This window comes from Coccinella septempunctata, chromosome 3, assembly GCF_907165205.1.
Source record: "Coccinella septempunctata chromosome 3, icCocSept1.1, whole genome shotgun sequence".
Taxonomy (NCBI): Eukaryota; Metazoa; Arthropoda; class Insecta; order Coleoptera; family Coccinellidae; genus Coccinella; species Coccinella septempunctata.
The window spans coordinates 33,140,706-33,159,138 of NC_058191.1; the positions used below are offsets into that span (position 1 = coordinate 33,140,706).

At 34.7% G+C, this 18,433-nt stretch overlaps 1 protein-coding gene across 2 annotated transcripts in view; it reads right to left on the reverse strand.

Moving 5' to 3' along the window:
- LOC123310173 (cholecystokinin receptor-like) overlaps positions 1–13,805 on the reverse strand; it is an 84,558-nt gene extending 70,753 nt beyond the window's left edge. Inside the window, exons 1-2 of one of the 2 annotated variants that reach the window (XM_044893586.1) lie at positions 13,503–13,805; positions 9,278–9,443 (exon numbers count right to left, since the gene is read on the reverse strand). In XM_044893586.1, coding sequence (XP_044749521.1) covers positions 9,278–9,443; positions 13,503–13,697 — 361 coding nt within the window. In that variant the 5' untranslated portion in view covers positions 13,698–13,805. Of the gene's footprint in view, positions 1–9,277; positions 9,444–9,501; positions 9,516–13,502 lie in introns of those variants that run through there. The other variant, XM_044893587.1, reaches the window with a different exon arrangement.
- Between the last annotated feature and the right edge of the window lie 4,628 nt (positions 13,806–18,433).

Here is an 18,433-nt window from a genome sequence, read left to right on the forward strand (position 1 = left end):
GGATCTATTACTACATGGCCTAAGACAGCATCGTCTCTCGCTTCGTCTCTTTCATACACCCTCTTTTGTTTCCGACTGAACCAGTAGCGTCAAATTTGACAACCAGTTACAGAACGTAATAAGCGAATACAATTTTTTTCTACAAGCGTGCGCGTTCAAGCTTTTTCCCGCACGCATTTCAAGTTGCAAAGGGTCACTTTCCCAAAAGGTGCGGGAAAAACGCCTGTTATTTCTTTTCCGCACGCAAATGCGTGCGGAAATGGATTAGCAGGGGTTTTTCCCGCACGCAAATATTATAGAGTAAATTGAATTCTATCATGTTTCTATGCACCAAACGTCAACGAGTAGAAACCCATGGTAAAGACATGCAGAATTCAGAATTACGTCTGTTATTATATATGAATTAATCAAATGAGATGTGATCTGTTTCGTGAAATGGATATATTTATATATTTCAAGCGCTTGTAGAAAAAATATTGTCCCTAACTCTTGCAGAAAGTGTCTTGCCCGCACTCAACTGCTTACTCAAGTATCACTTTCCGCACTTGATAGGAAAATAACTATTCCATCATGTCTTTCGTTAAATAAAGCCGCTGTAGTTCGGGCAGAGTAATTTTTTTTAAAGAATAATTTCTTTATATCCACCCTTTCTCCTACGGAGAACACCATTTTAATTATGCTACGAATTTACAAGAGCTTTGAGACACTGTTGTAACGTTCTTAAAAATTCACGATTGACTAAGGTAAATCAAAAACATGGTCCTTCTACTCTTTTGGACAAAAAATTAACAACATAATATTCTCGAGATAAATTCCACATTTAGTTAAAGTTAGTTATTGCAATACCCCTTACCCCTACTCAAACAAGGGGATGTGTTCACTCCAATTGACGGGTCTGGGCGATTTTCCACATTTTCATTTTGAAGTTTGAGGTGTTAACTTTTCGTTGGACCACCTGTGTGGACCCTGGTTTGTAGGATATTTAAAAATAATGCGAACCATGATAAATTCCTCTTGAAATTTTCTGTCCCCTTCAGCAGAAAGTTCTTAAAACATTTAGAGTGGCAAATTCACAAAATGAGTTGTTATTGATTGCGTTCCTGAAATAATCATTTACTAGGTTCATCGGTTAATTTTCATTCTGCGTCTTCCAGTTCATCCTACATAAGTCTGACGCAGAATGAGTCGACAAATCTATTTCAAACTCTAGCTAGTCAAATTCCTTCCATCGTTCTAAGGTAATCTAAAATTCATTTCACTGGAGCCACTTCACTCCGTGAAGACTCTGACTGCTGACAGTACGACAAACCAAAATTCAATTCCGCAAGTTACCCCAGATCTCGTTATTTCAGAGGCCTTGTTGAGAGCACGGCGAAGGATATAATTACTATTAGTATTGGTTTTTACCATCGTTGGTTGCCCTAAAAACCAGCTGTTCCTTTGTCTAAGCCTCCTGATTGTGAAACGTGGTAATTGAAGAAAAATCTAGGGCAAACCGAGATCATTTTCGGAGCAGCCTTGAGGCTCGTTGCTGAATGAAGAGGGCGTATATAATTCTTCTTTATGTGGGGATCAACTTTTGTTCACTGGTTCGTTCATAAAATATTTTAATTAATAAAACCCGCGCTGAAATTCCATTTTTCTGAACTGAAATATTTGGGGGATATAAAGAACAAACATCATGATCCCACAAGGAATGTTCGATTTGGCCATCGTGAATAAAAAGAAAAAAACTCTCTTCCTGTCCCGTGTATTTGTGGAAGAAAGGATAGCTGACGTCACTTTTTTGGAATAAATCAACTTGACTTTCATTGAATTTAAGCGTCTGTGAGGGGGAACAATTTACTAAATTTTATCAATGGACAGTGTTTCATTTTTCATGAAGCCCACATCATCACGTGCATGCAGTTTGACAGCAGTCAGAAAGAAAGTATTGAATCAATTTTTTTTATTCAGTCGAATTTCCTTTTTCTTCAAACTTGGTGTAGAAAGTGCACCTCGTAAGTGATGAAAATACATTTCACTATTTCGAAATCTGCAATGATTTTTAATAGTTGGACACTTAAGATTCTACAGAGCTTTCACAGAATAAAATATTTAACACAATTCATAGTGTAATATAAAAATGAAATTTCTTGTTCTGAGAGATCCTGAACAAGAAAATCTGAATAAAATAGTAGTATAATCTTGAATATCATTATATTAGATATTTCAAATTGATGAATGCTTGTTATCTACGAGATACGATATAAGAAATGTATACCTTCATCTGTTATTTGATCATGGCAAATGTTATAAGTTAGACAATACGAGTATGTGTACATTTATAGATCGCAAATGGGTTGCCTAGCTGAATCAAAGGCCAATAGTGTTAAATAATGTTGAATTTCATCAACTTTTTTTGTTCGACTACCCTAATTTGTTATTTATGAAAATCCAGCATAACTCGACAGAATATTACACGACGAATCTGGAAAACATGGGTTGCCTAGTTTCCCCTTGGTACTCCTATGAGGAGTACCAAGGGATTCACACATTTATTTATCAATACTATAAATACAACGATACATACGCATGGAATTTAATTCTGATTTTTACTCATCAGAAGTAGGATCCACCACAAAATCAATATCTATTTCGTTCTCCTCAGTTTTCAAGGTGTCGAGTATATCCTGGACTTGTGAGGGTGTTGCATCCCCTACGAAGCATGTTGGCTCCAAATAGCCAACACTGATCAGTTGCATGAAGCCACATTGCGTTAACAAAAATTGTACGCAATATTTTTTCAATGAAATCCATCATGATTTTGAGGTGGATACCTCTGATTAGTCAGAATCAGAATAAAATTCCATATTTAGGTATCGTTGTATTATAGCATTGATAAATAAATGTGTGAATGAAAAAAATTTCAAATTATTGTTCCTAATATTCACTCTGTTTAGATTCCAGCATTTAATCAATGAAGCATCTTTCAAAGATCGGAAAAATCGTCTTTCTGAACACTCTGTCGCTCGCCCTGCTAGCGTTTAAACCTTAACTTATAAAATGTAGGCAACAATGGATGTGCCTCACTTTTGACCAGGCAACCTAATACTGTGAGATAGGGAATAAAGTACCCTTTAATTTAAAAGAAAGCCAATAAAATAACTGATCAGGGCATATAAATGCCGGTAGTCTACCTGTTTGTACCTGGCAACCTCATAAGAGTACCAAGGGGAAACTAGGCAACCCATGTTCCTCGTGTAATATTCTGTAGAGTTATGCTGGATTATTATAAATAATAAATGTGGGTAGTAGATCAAAAAGAGTTGATGGAAGTTAACATTATTTAACAATATTGGCCCCTGATTTTTTTAGGCAACCCATTTGCGATCTATCAATGTACAAATTGTGTAACTTATAACATTTGTCATCATCAAATAACAGATGGAGTTATTTCTTATAAGATTAAAAAAATTGTTTTTTTAGCGATCGTTCATTTCGCTGCCGAATAATATTTATTCCATTGTTTCGATCACGAAGTTATTCCGTCCGAAAAATTCCAAACGGATTCTTGTTCAATCTGGGAACACTGACAGCATTCCCCTTTCTTGGAATTCTTGGGAATGGCTGGAATTTGCCTGCTGAAAGGTTCACTTTGGAAGGGAATGCGTGAAAAACGAGTCATTGTTTTTCTGTACAAAATAAATCAATGAGTGAGGATTATTTGTCGCTCAAATAACCCTATCTGTTTTGAAGACATATCATTGTTCTCATATTCCCTTCTTCATTTAAATTAATAAGATATTCCGATTTCAATATGAAGAAGTATGGTGAATTTATGGACATAGAGACGTAGACTGATCTTTTCCTCTCCATCGTGCATGAAATAGGGTCAAAAAAAGTGACAGGAAGAAACTGGACATTAGGCAGCTGGTTGTCTTTTTCTAGAATTCTGATTGGTCCACACTCACTTCTATATCAAGAAGAAAGAGTCAAGTATTGGCCTGACGATCATTTCTCTCTCTCTATAACATAGCCAAATTCATGCTGATATTGCTCAGTCCATCTCTCTATGTCTATGGTTAAATTGAATTAGGTTAATATAAAATATTTTCCAACAATTTCCAGAAAGGAGGGATGTCAATATAAAAAATAGTACAAATAATTATTAATTCATTATTTTCATCAACTAATCCAATTAAATACCTTGTCAAAAAATGACCCCTGCTAGATATACTCCTTTAAGATGGCACCTGAATATCTTTCACGGAGTACGTATCCAATCGTATATTTAAAATTGCAAGAATACTAAATTATCATAAGAAATTTTCATGAGACTCATTCTCCATTCCAATGGCATCAGCTGCCAGAAATATGAACGGAAAGGCAGAAGGTCAATATATCATTTCATCTGTCAGGCTTTTCAGTCGAGAGATGGACACGCCACAAATGTGAAAAACGAAAGCTCTCATGTTTGATGATGATATTATTAAACCTTTTACAGCCGCAGGCAAACATCACGTTGTTCTGAACAGACAAAAACATAACTCACGGCATTTTCCCGTACTTCAATACCATAAATTTGAAAGAAACATAACACTGAATCAGGCGCGAGAGCATTTGACGATGCTGGAGCAGAATCGAATGAGGACATTTTCCTTTTATCTCATTTTGCGATGAGCAACCTATTTCGCTTTAGAGTGCAGGTACGGTTGGTTAACTTTCCGAAAGATTCGATTTTTAGGACTCCCATGTTTTTTCAGTTCTTCTTACGGTATATGTGGTATATGAAAATGCGGTGCGACATCAACATCAGTCATGCTTTCATTATTACCAATGGATACCTAGGATTGGCGTTTTTTTCTCTTACTTTAGATCAACTGCGAAATGAGCGCCTACAGTATTTTCATTCGGCGAAAGGGCTAATGGATGTCAAATTACTACATTCGCTTCGTTTACTTTCACGCACTTTTATTAAAAAGTGATAAACCCTCATTTGAATGCTCGTTGACGAGTATAAAAAGTGTTATTATAGCTGGAATATTCGCTCAGACGAAGTGTTCGCAAAGGTGTGTCAATGAGCCTAATGCGTTTTGCCTTTTCTAGTTTATAAATGCAGTGGCGGCTCGTGAAGAACATTCATCGTGGGTCAGCAGGTTTATTAAAAAGAAATTAGTCGTCAAGTAGCCAAGTATGCTAAGGTTGATGTTCTTAGTCTGAACGTATGTCTTTTCTTGAATTACTTCATCTTCCCAAAATGTAAACCATCATGACATTAACCTATAAATCGTTATTTTGTTTGGAAAGTGGAAAGGCACTTTTTTAAAAAAGTTACTAGCAGATTTCTTCCAACATACGAAAAGCATTTCATTCATTGAAGCAAATCACAAGAATCCAAACAATCTGAGGCAGTTGGGAAAAAATCAACAATTTCCATATTTCTACTTTCAATTATTTAAACGCGTTCTTCCTTTTTCAGTAATATGAATAAATCACAGCAAAAATGTCAATATGTTTAATTCTCTATAAAAATTGAATTGATGTGGTCAATATTAATGAAAATTCATTACTAAACTAGAGAAATTGAATTACATGATTTTCATGAGAAAGAGTTTCAGGTTTCAGTGTTCTTTATAAAAAAGTATTTGCTAGAAATGTCCGCCTCTGCTCCTTGTTCTCACATCTAGTGACATATTCGAAACGTTAAAGAAAATGAAATAGTCATTGTTAATTTGATAAATGTTCCTTCAACAATTGTGGTCTAGATATTAAAAAAATAAGAAATTTCGAATGAAGCCTTAGGGAAAAATCATACAGTTTGAGATAAACACGATCTTGGAAGTATTCAATTTCAGTATCAGAGCTAAGAAGCCAATCCTGAAAAAGGCTCCAGTAGACTTTGGCGGGAGTTGATTTTTTGTACAGGCTTGGACCTATCTTGAGTATTTTGCCGACACCAGTTCAATGAAAGTTGTTTCAACTTTAGGAAATAATTGGTTCAAAAGTTACGCCGCCTTGAAGTTTCAATGTTAAGTGTAATCTGGATTATGTTCATTATGCTCTAATTTTATGTTTGTCAGTTGAAGGCAGAGAATACGTTCGCTCCTCATATTCAGAAGATCAAAATTGTCCCCGATAATGGAAGTTTCAAATGAAATAAGATACTTTTATGCATTTTAGTTGGTTTTTTTATTTTTATAATAGTTCGTTTAGTTTAGGTTAATGTATGTTAGATAAAGTTCACTGGCAGTTTCAGAAAACTCATCGTATAGATCTGAATGTTGTCCCTATCATAAAACAGCAACTCTCTCAGTGATGAATCTCGAAATCACTTTCCAAGAATTCCTGCACGCTATAGGCTAGTATATACGAGGATGTATTGATATCTAGTTAGCCTAGTTCCATGCATAAAAATAATATTGCGTTACCATAACAACGAACAAGAACTCATTAAAAGTGTCAGTGTGAAGTTTGAGGTCAAAAAAATAAACCAGAGTTACGCAATAAATTAAAAGAAAGAAGATGTCCACCGAAATTGTGAAAATCGAAAAATTGAAGTATCGAGCCATAATCAAGTAGCTGTATTCAAAAGAGTTAAGAGGTAAGCAGATTTACGAAGATATGCTTAATACCCTTGGTGATCAATGTCCTTCGTATGCGACCGTGAAAAATTGGACTGCAAGCTTCAAAAGAGGTAAATTTTCCATTGAAGATGATGACCGATCGGGGAGGCAAGTTTCTGTGTCAGTCCCGAAAATATCGATGTAGTTCATGACATGATTTTATCAGACCGTCGAATTGGGCTAAAACGGATATCTGTAACACTGAATATTTCATACGAACGCGTTCTTCATATAGTTCACGTCAATTTGGACATGAGAAAAATTGCTGCAAAATGAATGTTTGAATGTTGACCAAGAGCGTGCAAGGGTAGAAGCATAGCGTTCGATCTGTGCTCGACTTGAAAACGATTTATGCTTCTTAAACCAAATTGTTACTATGGATGATACTTGGGTATATTTCTACGATCCAGAAACAAAGCAACAATCGATGGAATGGCGACACTCTGGTTCTCCAAGACCTAAGAAGTTCCGTGTCCAAAAATCTGCTGGAAAAGTTTTTGCTTCCATTTTTTGATTTTTTGATTGCCATGGAGTATTGATGTTTTTGATAAGGGTAGAACAATAACCGGGGATTACTATTTGACATTACTGACTACTCTACGGGAAAAATTAAAGAGAAAAGACGCGGAAAGCTATCCAAAGGTGTTATTTTTGCAGGACAGCGCCCATGCACACAAATGTCATGTTGCCATGCAAAAAATTCGTGATTTAGGTTTGAAGGACTAGAACATCCCCCTTTTTCACCAGATTTGGTTCCATCCGACTATCATATCTTTCCAAAACTGAAAAAAAAGTTTCAAAGGTCGTACCTACATTTTTTTCCAACGAGGAGGTAATATACTGTGGAGGACTGGTTTTCAGAGCAAGAAGAAACATTTTTTTTTTGAAAGGTTTAGAGACGTTGCAGGTTCGCTGTAATAAATGTATCCAATTAAGAGGAGAATATGTTGAGTAATGAAATATTTTGACATTGAAATTTTGTCTGGTTCTATAGTAGGCTAAGAATTTTTCAATATATCCTCGTACATGCTTTGTATTGTGAATCCCCTTTGATACAAATGAGCTCCTACAGCTGTCTCTGCCTTGAAGGCCGCAAAGTGTTACTCTTTCAGTAATAAATCTCGAAGTTTGATCGAGGCATCCCTAACGGGCCGCCACTGATTACGAGAACGTGGGACTTTATCTGAGGCTTAGTATTTTGAGAGAATAACAAGAATCACACATACGAGAACTATCCTTCTTTATCCTCAATTCCAACATCCAATACCTCTACCCACGTAGATGGTTACCAACGGACTGCTAAACATCGAAGAAAAATATACTGAGTTTGTTTGAACGAGAAAACTTTCTTGATTCCTGGAGCAACAGCTGCCATTGAGGGCAGTGAACGTGGAGGAATCATCCACCCACGGAGTTTCTGTAAAAGTCGAATAGACTGGATACAATTTCATTCATCCAACAGGAATCAGGATTGACAGCTTGTCTGGGATTATTATACTGGGCTGGAGTAACGGTAAACAACTGGAGTTGTGAAATGGTTTATATATCTTTATTATATTTCTCAGCAACTTTTATCAATTGAATGATCTTGATCTATAAATATTCGTCTGCATGGAAATTGTAATGTGACAGCAAGTTTTGAAACTTGATATCTTGATAATTTGTTTTTGATCTCAAATATTCTTTGTTTTGTTAACATTTGTTTTATTTTTTTTGTGTATTTTTGTGTAGTACTGTTACTATTGCTGAATAAATAAATAATAAACAAAAATAATAATATCGTTTAAGAATATTGCGGAGTTGGTAGCAAATTACAGTCAAGTGCTCATCGACTACAATCCTTAGTGTGGAAAAGTAATTGGTTGAATTGTCAGAGGAGTTCATCCCTTATCCATCGAAATAAGAAAATCTCATTAGGTAAGCTCTGGACTATACGGTGTATGACCCGTTATTTCTTCATTTAGAGGCAATGAAATACTCATTTGTCCATATGTTCGAATAGCTTTATTAAACCGATCGTTATCACGAAGCATAATGATCTTTTTTATATCTCTTTCTTTTTCCCTGGGTGTTTCTTGCGGATTTTTATATAGAAGAACCTGAGGCCGATACCCCAGAGTCACAGTAGACTTAAGCCTATTAATGAAAAAGTAGAGGTCATCTTTTTTTTTGAAAATTTTCACGCATATCATTTGTTGAAACCGCCAGAGCAGCCTCATTCTCAAAAACACAAACTGGCAATCGCTTCCTTCAGAAACATAGCACCCATATTCCAGTCCAGCACTACTGTTGATGATAGCTACATCAAACTACATAATATACACTCTTCTTTTCGAGCTGAACTCAAACACGGAGAACACATTTTACATACCTACTCCTCAATATACTGAGTGGACAAAGAGATTCACTGCGTCATTTCTCAAACATGCACAATAAAAAAACGTTTGTTATGGAAGAACAGTCACCATTCTGTGTACCTATTACACGTTCAGCTATAGACGTGTAATCCATTTGTTGGATTGGTGTACTGATCAGTAATCAAAGAAATCATTAAACTTTGCATAATTCAATCGTTTTTTGTCGAATTATAACGACTTCAATTTTCCTTACTCTTTTTGCGGCATATTTCAAATATTTCTTATCTCTAATTTAAAAAATCAAGTATAGCTCACCTTGTAAGAACGGAACGAGTTTGCACATAACTTCACCGAAGACAAAGTCACGCAAAAGAGCTCCAATCAATGTGAAGGGCATACAAAGGACCCCAAGTAGAAGGTCTGATACTGCAAGGTTTAGCAGAAACAAGTTCGTTATGGTCCTCATTCTTCGGTTTCGGACCTGCAATAATAAGGTAACTTAACGAAACAATTTAGAGTTGGTACTACAAGAAATTAACAGTTAATGTCAGTTCAAAAGGTTAATACTGGATGTTCACCAACTCAGATAACATTGAATTTATTTTCCTCATCCGAGTAAAAATAGAAGCAATTTGATTGTTAAACAGTCTGTAAGACTATGTCACCAACATATCAAATTTCCGTTCTCTTCAAAAACGTGTCTCCTGCAGTAACATACCCGATTCGATATCATACAGCAAGAATATGAGCTGGGGAATTAATAACTCGCATTTCCCCCACATAGCATGTTTACATTTTATATTTCTTCTTTGTTTACCTATCTAACTCGCTGCTTCGAACTTTCGAATCTGAAGTTGATTGCTCAATTTTTCCTTTTATGTGGTTGAGCTTCCAGGACATGAATCAGTGAAGCTTATTTCGGGAGTTGAATTTCTCCAGAGAAGGATAATTGTGAATTCTGATTTCTATTCTAGCGATTTCCACTTCTAGAACTTATTCGCACTGTGAGCATTTTTTTGAACTCACTACTATAATTATTCCTAAGGCTAATTTCACCAATGGAACTTACTATAATAGCAAATACCATTTATAAATTTTGGGCTCGTTCAGTAAATATTTCGAAATCAGCGCAATAATTATAATTATTAGAAATTTTTTTATTTTTAATGATAATTAGTGGATACTTCGTTTTGTTGGCAATTCACTTTGCTGTATATATTCTAAATGTACAACAAATGAATAAATAAATAAAATCTTCAGTACAACCCCTGCTTCATTAATGGAATGAATATCACTGTTTTTGATTTAAATAACATATTACCAGATACAAGAAGATACATCACTGCAATCGTTATATTTCTACAATACATCAAGGAGACTTTGCAAAATATACAGGTTTGGTGTTACTCAGTGGCGTACCGACATAGTTCGGGGCCTGGGGCGGCTTTTGATGAGGGGGCCCTATAGAATATATTTAAAGATGAAACTTTTCCTCAAAATTTTTTGAAGGTTAGTTTTAATGCATCGTGATGAACACCCCACATAGTAACACTAATAAGTCTTTTCACTGTCACTCAAACAGTTTCGATAACAAATATAAATTACTATCAAGCACAATGAAGGTAGCAGACAACAGACATAAATAGGTGAAAGCTGCCCAGTGGACTGTATTTTGAATGTTGACGGAACAATAACTAACTAACCATTTGTATAATGTGGAGGTCTTTGCCGTCATGGGGCCTGATAAGTTATTTAAATTTTTTTTTAAAATATGTTTGGTTTTTTTCTGCCCATCATTTGGGGGCCTATGCTGGTGCGGGGCCTGGGGCGGACCGCCCCACCGCCCCCCCCTACGGTACGCTACTGGTGTTACTACGTTACTGTACAGAACCAGTGAAATTCGTTTTTTTTTATCAATCTCAATATTTCTGCCCTAAATATGAAACCCTTATCAAATATCGAATTGACTGCTTCAAATGTTGTTGCTTTTGTTATGAGTTTGAACAAGAGTGACAACGCTCTTGAATTTGCTTCAGTACTTTACCCTTTACCCATTTATAATTCACTTTTTCGAAGCTCAATTTGAATTTGATGTGAGGTACAGTAATCAGATCATAGAGATTTGTCTCGGGAACAAAGAGTTTCTTCATAAACTTTTTAGGGTTTTCACTCCCAATCTCTGAGACAAAATCAATTAAAAATGAAATCAACGATTTGCTCCTGATTTCATTTTTAATTGATTTTGTTTCAGAGATTGGGAGTGAAAAGTTTATGAAGAGATGCAGAATCCTCCCAGAATAAATTTCAATCGATATCTGAAACAAAGAGTTTCTTGAAAAATAATCACTAATTTTATTGGGGCTTACTTCACGAGTCAAATTCATACTTCCGATCATATACATATTTAACTAGCTGACCCGGTAAACGTTGTTCTGCCATATAAATAATTTCCATGTTGTATCATAAAAAAATAGAAATTAAAAATTTTGTCTAAAAAATAAAAAAAAAATTTAGGGGTGGACTACCCCTAACATTTAGGGGGATGAAAAATAGATGTTGGCCGATTCTCATAGATACCGGATAAGCACAAAAAATTTCATCAAAATCGCTCAAGCCGTTTCGGAGAAGTATGAGTATGGTAACGAAAACTATGACACGAGAATTTTATATATTAGATATAAATGTAGTAAATCTCTCGACAATCATCGTGTGGCACGACATTCTTTTCACATTAAGAAACAATGTCTGTTTGATCATGTGTCATCTAATTTCCTCTCCACTTTCAGAGTTTCCAACTGAAGCGTCGGTTTCATGAGTTGGAGCTTATATATCACAGGCAAACAGACGCAAGCTGAATCACACCTGAAGTCGAAAACTTTCGAAGGTGTTACCTTCGTCTCGTTTTTATGACATTTTGCTCAATAAGAGGTGTTCACACTTTTTTCTCGCAGCCCTAAAGAACCTTTATCGTACATGAAATCTGAGATTAAAGAATAATGCGTTGTTTGACTTCTTCACTGTTTCCGAATGAAACCGAGAAAAAATCCCACTTCTGCTGGTACATATTTTATTTCGTCTGCGACAAGAGATTATTAAGGGTTCAGTCGAATAGGGGGATGAAGTTTACTATCTTCATCTTATAAAATAGAGGACAGGAGACAATTTATTATAATATCAATATGGTGTTTCTTTGAACCGCAGTAAATTGTCCGAGTTTTCTCAGATTTAGTAGATCGAACACTTCCTGAATGAATCGAAATCAAGACTCCACGATATTATGTCAACGTGAATTTTTTTATGGCTGAGATGAACTAACTGGTGATAATTTCGGCATCAAATCTTTGGTTTTGTTGTACATACTCACCAGGGAACCAGGTTAGTTCATTAAAATTTGATTTGGCTACATCTGGCGCCACCATAAAATTGAAAAGTTACCGACATAAGCTTCGCTATGTTACACTTTTGGATCTTAAATTTCCATTATCGCTGGTACAATGAGAAAGTTCTACCTTATAACGTGAATGTTCCAGGTTTGAACCTAACGTGTATCATCAATTTTTCTCTTTCAGCTTTGAGATGAAATAGTGAAAGTTGAAATATTGCGAACACTGAGGAAACAAGGACCTTTTGTTACATTTTCAGCTTCCTTGGGAAGTGGTTATATATCTAACCTTGCTTTTCGAAGAATCCGCATTATATCCAATAAGGAGTTGTTACACATTTTATTACCCGCGATTTTTGTTCCATCAAGGAAGACAATCTCCTTTTCTATAATATTCCCTCTCTTTACTACGTTCAGGGTGGTTTATGTATGTATCAATATATTCATATTTGACTCCCTTGTAGAAGTTCAGAAATTTTAACAAGAAAAATATTATTCAATCAACTCCATTTAACTCAGTTTGCTGATTTTGGGTATTCTAGTGTTGTTCATCTCCGATTTTGTAAAATGTTGCTTTTTTATTTCTTCTGATAGTTTACTCAAACTGTGACATTCAAAAGTTATATGAAATATCCATATAATAAGAATGTGAATTCTGTTTGCATTCAATAAATTAATAAATTACAACAATCAAGTTTGTTGTAAGTGTTTCAAGAAATTATGAATTGTAGGCGAAATTATAATAAATTTTTTTTCATTATATTGGCTTTCTTATGATATGATTCTTGATCTGTACTTCTTCAATCATCTTAAAATTTTAATTTAATTCATCTTTGTGAACCCATTTAGAAGCTTACAACTATATTACGAAAATGTAGAGTTTTTCCTTCACATAATTTCTTCAAATAAGTAGATATATCTAATCTGAACTATTGTAAAACAATTGTAGAATATACCAATGTATCGTCTTTTGTGTTTTACTTTTTTATCACAATTTGTTAAAAGTAAAGTCCATGGAAAAGCTATTGAATTTGATATATATTGTGAATTATATTAATTTTATGACTGTTTCGTATAGTGAGTCGAGATAGGACTAAATTATATTGTCATAACTAATGTATTTAAGTATCATCATCAAGGGATCCTCTATATACTCACCAAAGTCAGGATCACCAGAGTATTTCCAACAACAGCCAACATAAAAATAATAGAATACAGGGGAATTTGCACTTTTCCAGTCTCGTACCAAGTAGATGTAGGGCTTTTTGGTCGTGACATAGTTTTCACTGTTGTCAATGGGTTTGCACTGAAATTGTATGTTGAATTTGTTGATGGGGCTGTATAGTTCTCCATGATGAGCCACTTTAACACTTACTTAATCTTCACGAACGGATTTGAGGACAAACACACAGTCTCTAGGTCCATATTAATCGAGAAGTGTTTCTCACGAAAACGTTCAGTTTAGTCTGAAAAAGACAACGTAAAATTACATTTGGTATTATTTATTATTGAATAGAAAAATTGGACTGCAATTTTTAATAGTAGGAATATCAAAAAAATCAGTAGGTAGAGGTACTAGTACACAAAAGTAGCATCGAGGTGAAGCAAACGCATGCGAAAACAGTCTGACTCATTGTCGAGCCCAAGAAATTATTAGTTTGTAGTTCAAGGATGGCGGCAAGTGTAAACAACCATAGAGCATGATATTTTTTGAAATGCTCTTTTAGACCTGCGGTTTCTTGGTGGTAGTTTTTGGGTGAAATCATAGATAAATACCTGAAATGGAACGATCATATATTGCTGCAAAGGTGTTAAATTCATATGAGAGTAAGGAAATATGAAGTTGATCCTTTAGTATTGTGGATGCTGCACGTCTCTGTTATGACTGATGGTTCTTCACCTCTTACTAAGTCATTCAACTATCAGAACTGAGGAAAGACATGGCGTTCTCCAGACTACCCTTTCATTTCACTACCAAGATCTTCACATTTTATTTGGAGTCCAATTTTATTTCATTATTTAGAAAAATAGTTTTGAAAAATTTTTGATTATTGTGTTGAATAATAGTATTAGGTTTGTCTTATGTTGGGCACTGTGATGATATATCAAATGCAATAAAAATAGAACCCCCATTATCGATGCATTTATTGTATAACAAAAATATTTTGTAAATAATTACATCAATACTGAGTGTTCTCTCTTCTACTTTCTACTTTGTCACTTAGTTTGCAGGGTGTCCCAGGATTGTTTGAAATAAATTCAGATAAAGGTTCAGTACCTCATAATAAGATGAAATTTTTTATGGAGTCATGTCCGGAAACGCTCAGTTGAAGAGTTTGATTAAAAAATAACGACTTAATTATGATTTTATTCAATTTTTTCGGAGGACATGTAGAGATAAAGAAACAAAATTTTGTGGTGGTATTTCTCAAATGAAAGTGCACCTAGATGAGTGCATAATTTCATATGTTCATCTTGGTCCTACCAATTGAAGAAATCCATATTCAATTCTTCACTTTTGAGGCAACATAACTCTTCAACGTCTTATTTTGAAGTTTTGAACTGTATTCTCACTAATCCTGGGACACACTGTATATTTATTCCGATTCAAGCGCGAGTGGACATTCCATGACACAAACATCTGTAAGGAATCTGTACGATTCGAAAAAATCAACAAAGGTATGGTCCTTCGTAGTGAAATGACAAAGGAAAATTGAAATGAATTAATTGTCATTTCCTTCCTAACCAGAATAAAAGCTAAATAATTCGGGCTCAGAGTTACATTAGTAACTCGAACAAGCACCAGTTACTGTTAATTTTCCACCCACCTTTGTCCGCTAAAATGGACGCTTACGCATTCTTTGTTCCTCAGCATTGACACAGGAATTGTAACAAAGCGTTGCTAGCAGGCCCGTCATAACGAACCCGGATTATTTCGACTTCTGAACCCCACAAATGTTACTTTCACTCATACGTGAGTGCTTTCAGTATGTCAGACTCATATAGAATCTGAAAACATCAATTCCTTGTATCCTAAGCTTAGTGACAGTATCGTACGATGATAAAAGGACCTAACAACGATTTTATTCAGGCTTCATATAAAAATAAAGAAACAAATGAATGCATCCAGAACAGTACATTGTTGAGTGTCACAAGTTATTTTGTTTTGTTTTAACCCTTCGGGGACTTTGATTGTAGGAGATTGATGACTAGTATGAGTTGCTGACAATACTTATACTGAACAGATTTTTGTGATAATTCTGGAATAGATGGATGAAATTCCCAGATTTATTACAAGAAGAGTTGAGCTTTCATAATATGTATCACATTTCCATCTACGGTTACTTTTATTGAGAAATAAACGACTCGAAAAATCATGAAAAAGATGGGTTCAGTTAAAAATTCGTCAAGACCGAACAGAGATGGGCCCAGCCGCCCAGAGGGGCTTGGAAGGCCCAAAGGGGCCACAAATCTATTTGAAGACTGTCGTGTCACAAGTTGCAATGGTCAAGTTAACTTATTCAATTTATGAATGGAATAGGCATATAAATGGGTCTAAAACAATCAGATTTGTAAAAGTATCGTATAAGTAACTTTTTCATTCTTAACAATAAAATAGGCTGTGACTAGAGTCCCGACTCGGGATCTGTGTCCAGTCCCGACTGACGAAATCAAATTACTCAATTACCAAACAAGTCTCTTGGACTTACTCGGGATCCTTGTCCAGTCCCGACATTGTGGAAGGATTTTTGAGGTTATGTTCGCGAATCGTATAATATTATTCATTTATGAATAGTTGAGACGGAACTCAAGGAGTGATTCCTTATCAAAAAATAGTATGGACTTTTTCTAAATCAAGATTGAAAAGATAGGAGAAAATAATATCTTTGAATTTGAGAAAAGAAGGAGCAGCTAAGTATGCAATGCTAACTGGTGAGAAAGTTGAGAATTACTTAGTTTAAATTGATCCAGAGGAATTGCCAGACGTAATTTTTGATTCAGAAGTGAACCTCTTCCTTACGGCCATTCTTGACTAAAAAAATTTGATCGAGAAAGGAAGCTTCCAAAAGTGCCAAATATATTTGTGAAATGTGTGTTATTTTATACGAAATAACGATATAATGCTGAGGCACCTCAATAAAATGCATTTTTATTTGAAATGTATGAAAATTTTGCTAAAAAGGTAAAGGTAGTGATTGTGTTTAAAATGTTTACCTTAGATGTTTCATTTCGAGATTGCTCTTTTTTCTCTTTATAAATGTGATGATTTGAAAATAAAATATACTTTAACAACATATGTATCTTCAACAACTCATATCCAGATGCACGATTGAACTATGAATCATTGTTTCTATTTGAATGGGTATAGGCTTATGATTTGTACTGAAAATTGAATTTTTTGCTGCTCCTTTCACTGCTTAATAATTTCGAAGCACCAGTGCAGTGCATCGTTGAATTCGGGACCGAATATCAGTCCCGAATTTAATGACGTCAGTCGGGACTGGACACGAGTCCAGAGTCGGGACTCTAGTCACAGCCAATAAAATAATTTCGGATAAACTACATACCACAATCCCTATTTGTGAGTAATAAATTGGATTGGCTAATGCAAAAGAAACAGTTTGAATTAGGTCAGACTCGGAACCAAGTTTTAGTTCCTCAAAACAATAATTCCTACAGCATTTTACTGCCAACCTAAAAGCGTACCGAATTCAGCTAAATATATTGCTATTAGCATTGAGTTGAATACTCAAAGCTATTAGTCAAATGTAAAATTGTCTGAGAATTCACTGGTATGGCAGTGAATATAATAAACTTTCAAGAAGTGGGATTGAAGCCACCTTGAAACTACAAGAACGAGAATTATCTGTGCTATAAAAAAATTGAACTCGATCAGATATGATAGAGACCACGAAAAACTTTTACATACCTGATTAAAGTAATTGCCGAATTATAAGTACTAAAAGAAAGGTATAAGGAAAAAATTGTTTTCGTTCTCACATACACCTACTCATGCAGGGTTATTTGGAATGGAAAGGAAATCCAAAAACTGGATATACTTAACGCAATTTTACGAGGATTGAGCCAAACTTTCGTGGTGAAAATATCGTCAGTTTACCAGATACAATGAGTGGAATTTTTTTCAGAAAGAATAAAAAATCGGCTATTTTTTGACAAAACCCTACTTTTCATAAAAAGCAAAGCCATCTCGGCCAACTTAGTATTTCAAGATGTATAAATTGCTAAATTGTGAATTATTACATGCATTGTAACTGATTGCAAATATCCAGAAACAGTCAAGAAATATGATATTGAGTTGTTTCATTTTTACACATGGAAAAAATACATATTTTGTTCATGTAATTGGCTACATCTGGCGCCACCATAAAATTGAAAAGTTACCGACATAAGCTTCGCTATGTTTCACTTTTGGATCTTAAATTTCCATTCTCGCTGGTACAATGAGTAAGTTCTACCTTATAACGTGAATGTTCAAGGTTTGGACTCAACGTTATCATCAATTTTTCTCTTTCAGCTTTGAGATGAAATAGTGAAAGTTGAAATATTGCGAACACTGTGAAAACAAGGACCTTTTTTTAAATTTTCAGCTTCCTTGGGAAGTGGTTATATATCTAACCTTGCTTTTCGAAGAATCCGCATTATATTTCAATAAGGAGTTGTTACTCCTTACATTTTATTACCCGCGATTTTTAATGTTCCATCAAGGAAGACAATCTCCTTTTCTACTTATAATATTCCCTCTCTCAACTAAGTTAGGGTGGTTTATGATTTAAATGTATGTATCAATATATTCATATTTGACTCTCTTGTAGAAGTTCAGAAATTTTAACAAGAAAAATATTATTTAATCAACTCCATCTAACTCAGTTTGATGATTTTGGATATTTTAGTGTTGTTCATCTCTGATTTTCTAATTTGTTGCTTTTTTATTCCTCCTGATAGTTCACTCAAACTGTGACATTCAAAAGTTATGTGAAATATCCATTTAATAAGAATGTAAATTCTGTTTGCATTCAATAAATCAATAAATTACAACAATCAAGCAGTGTTTCAAGAAATTATGAATT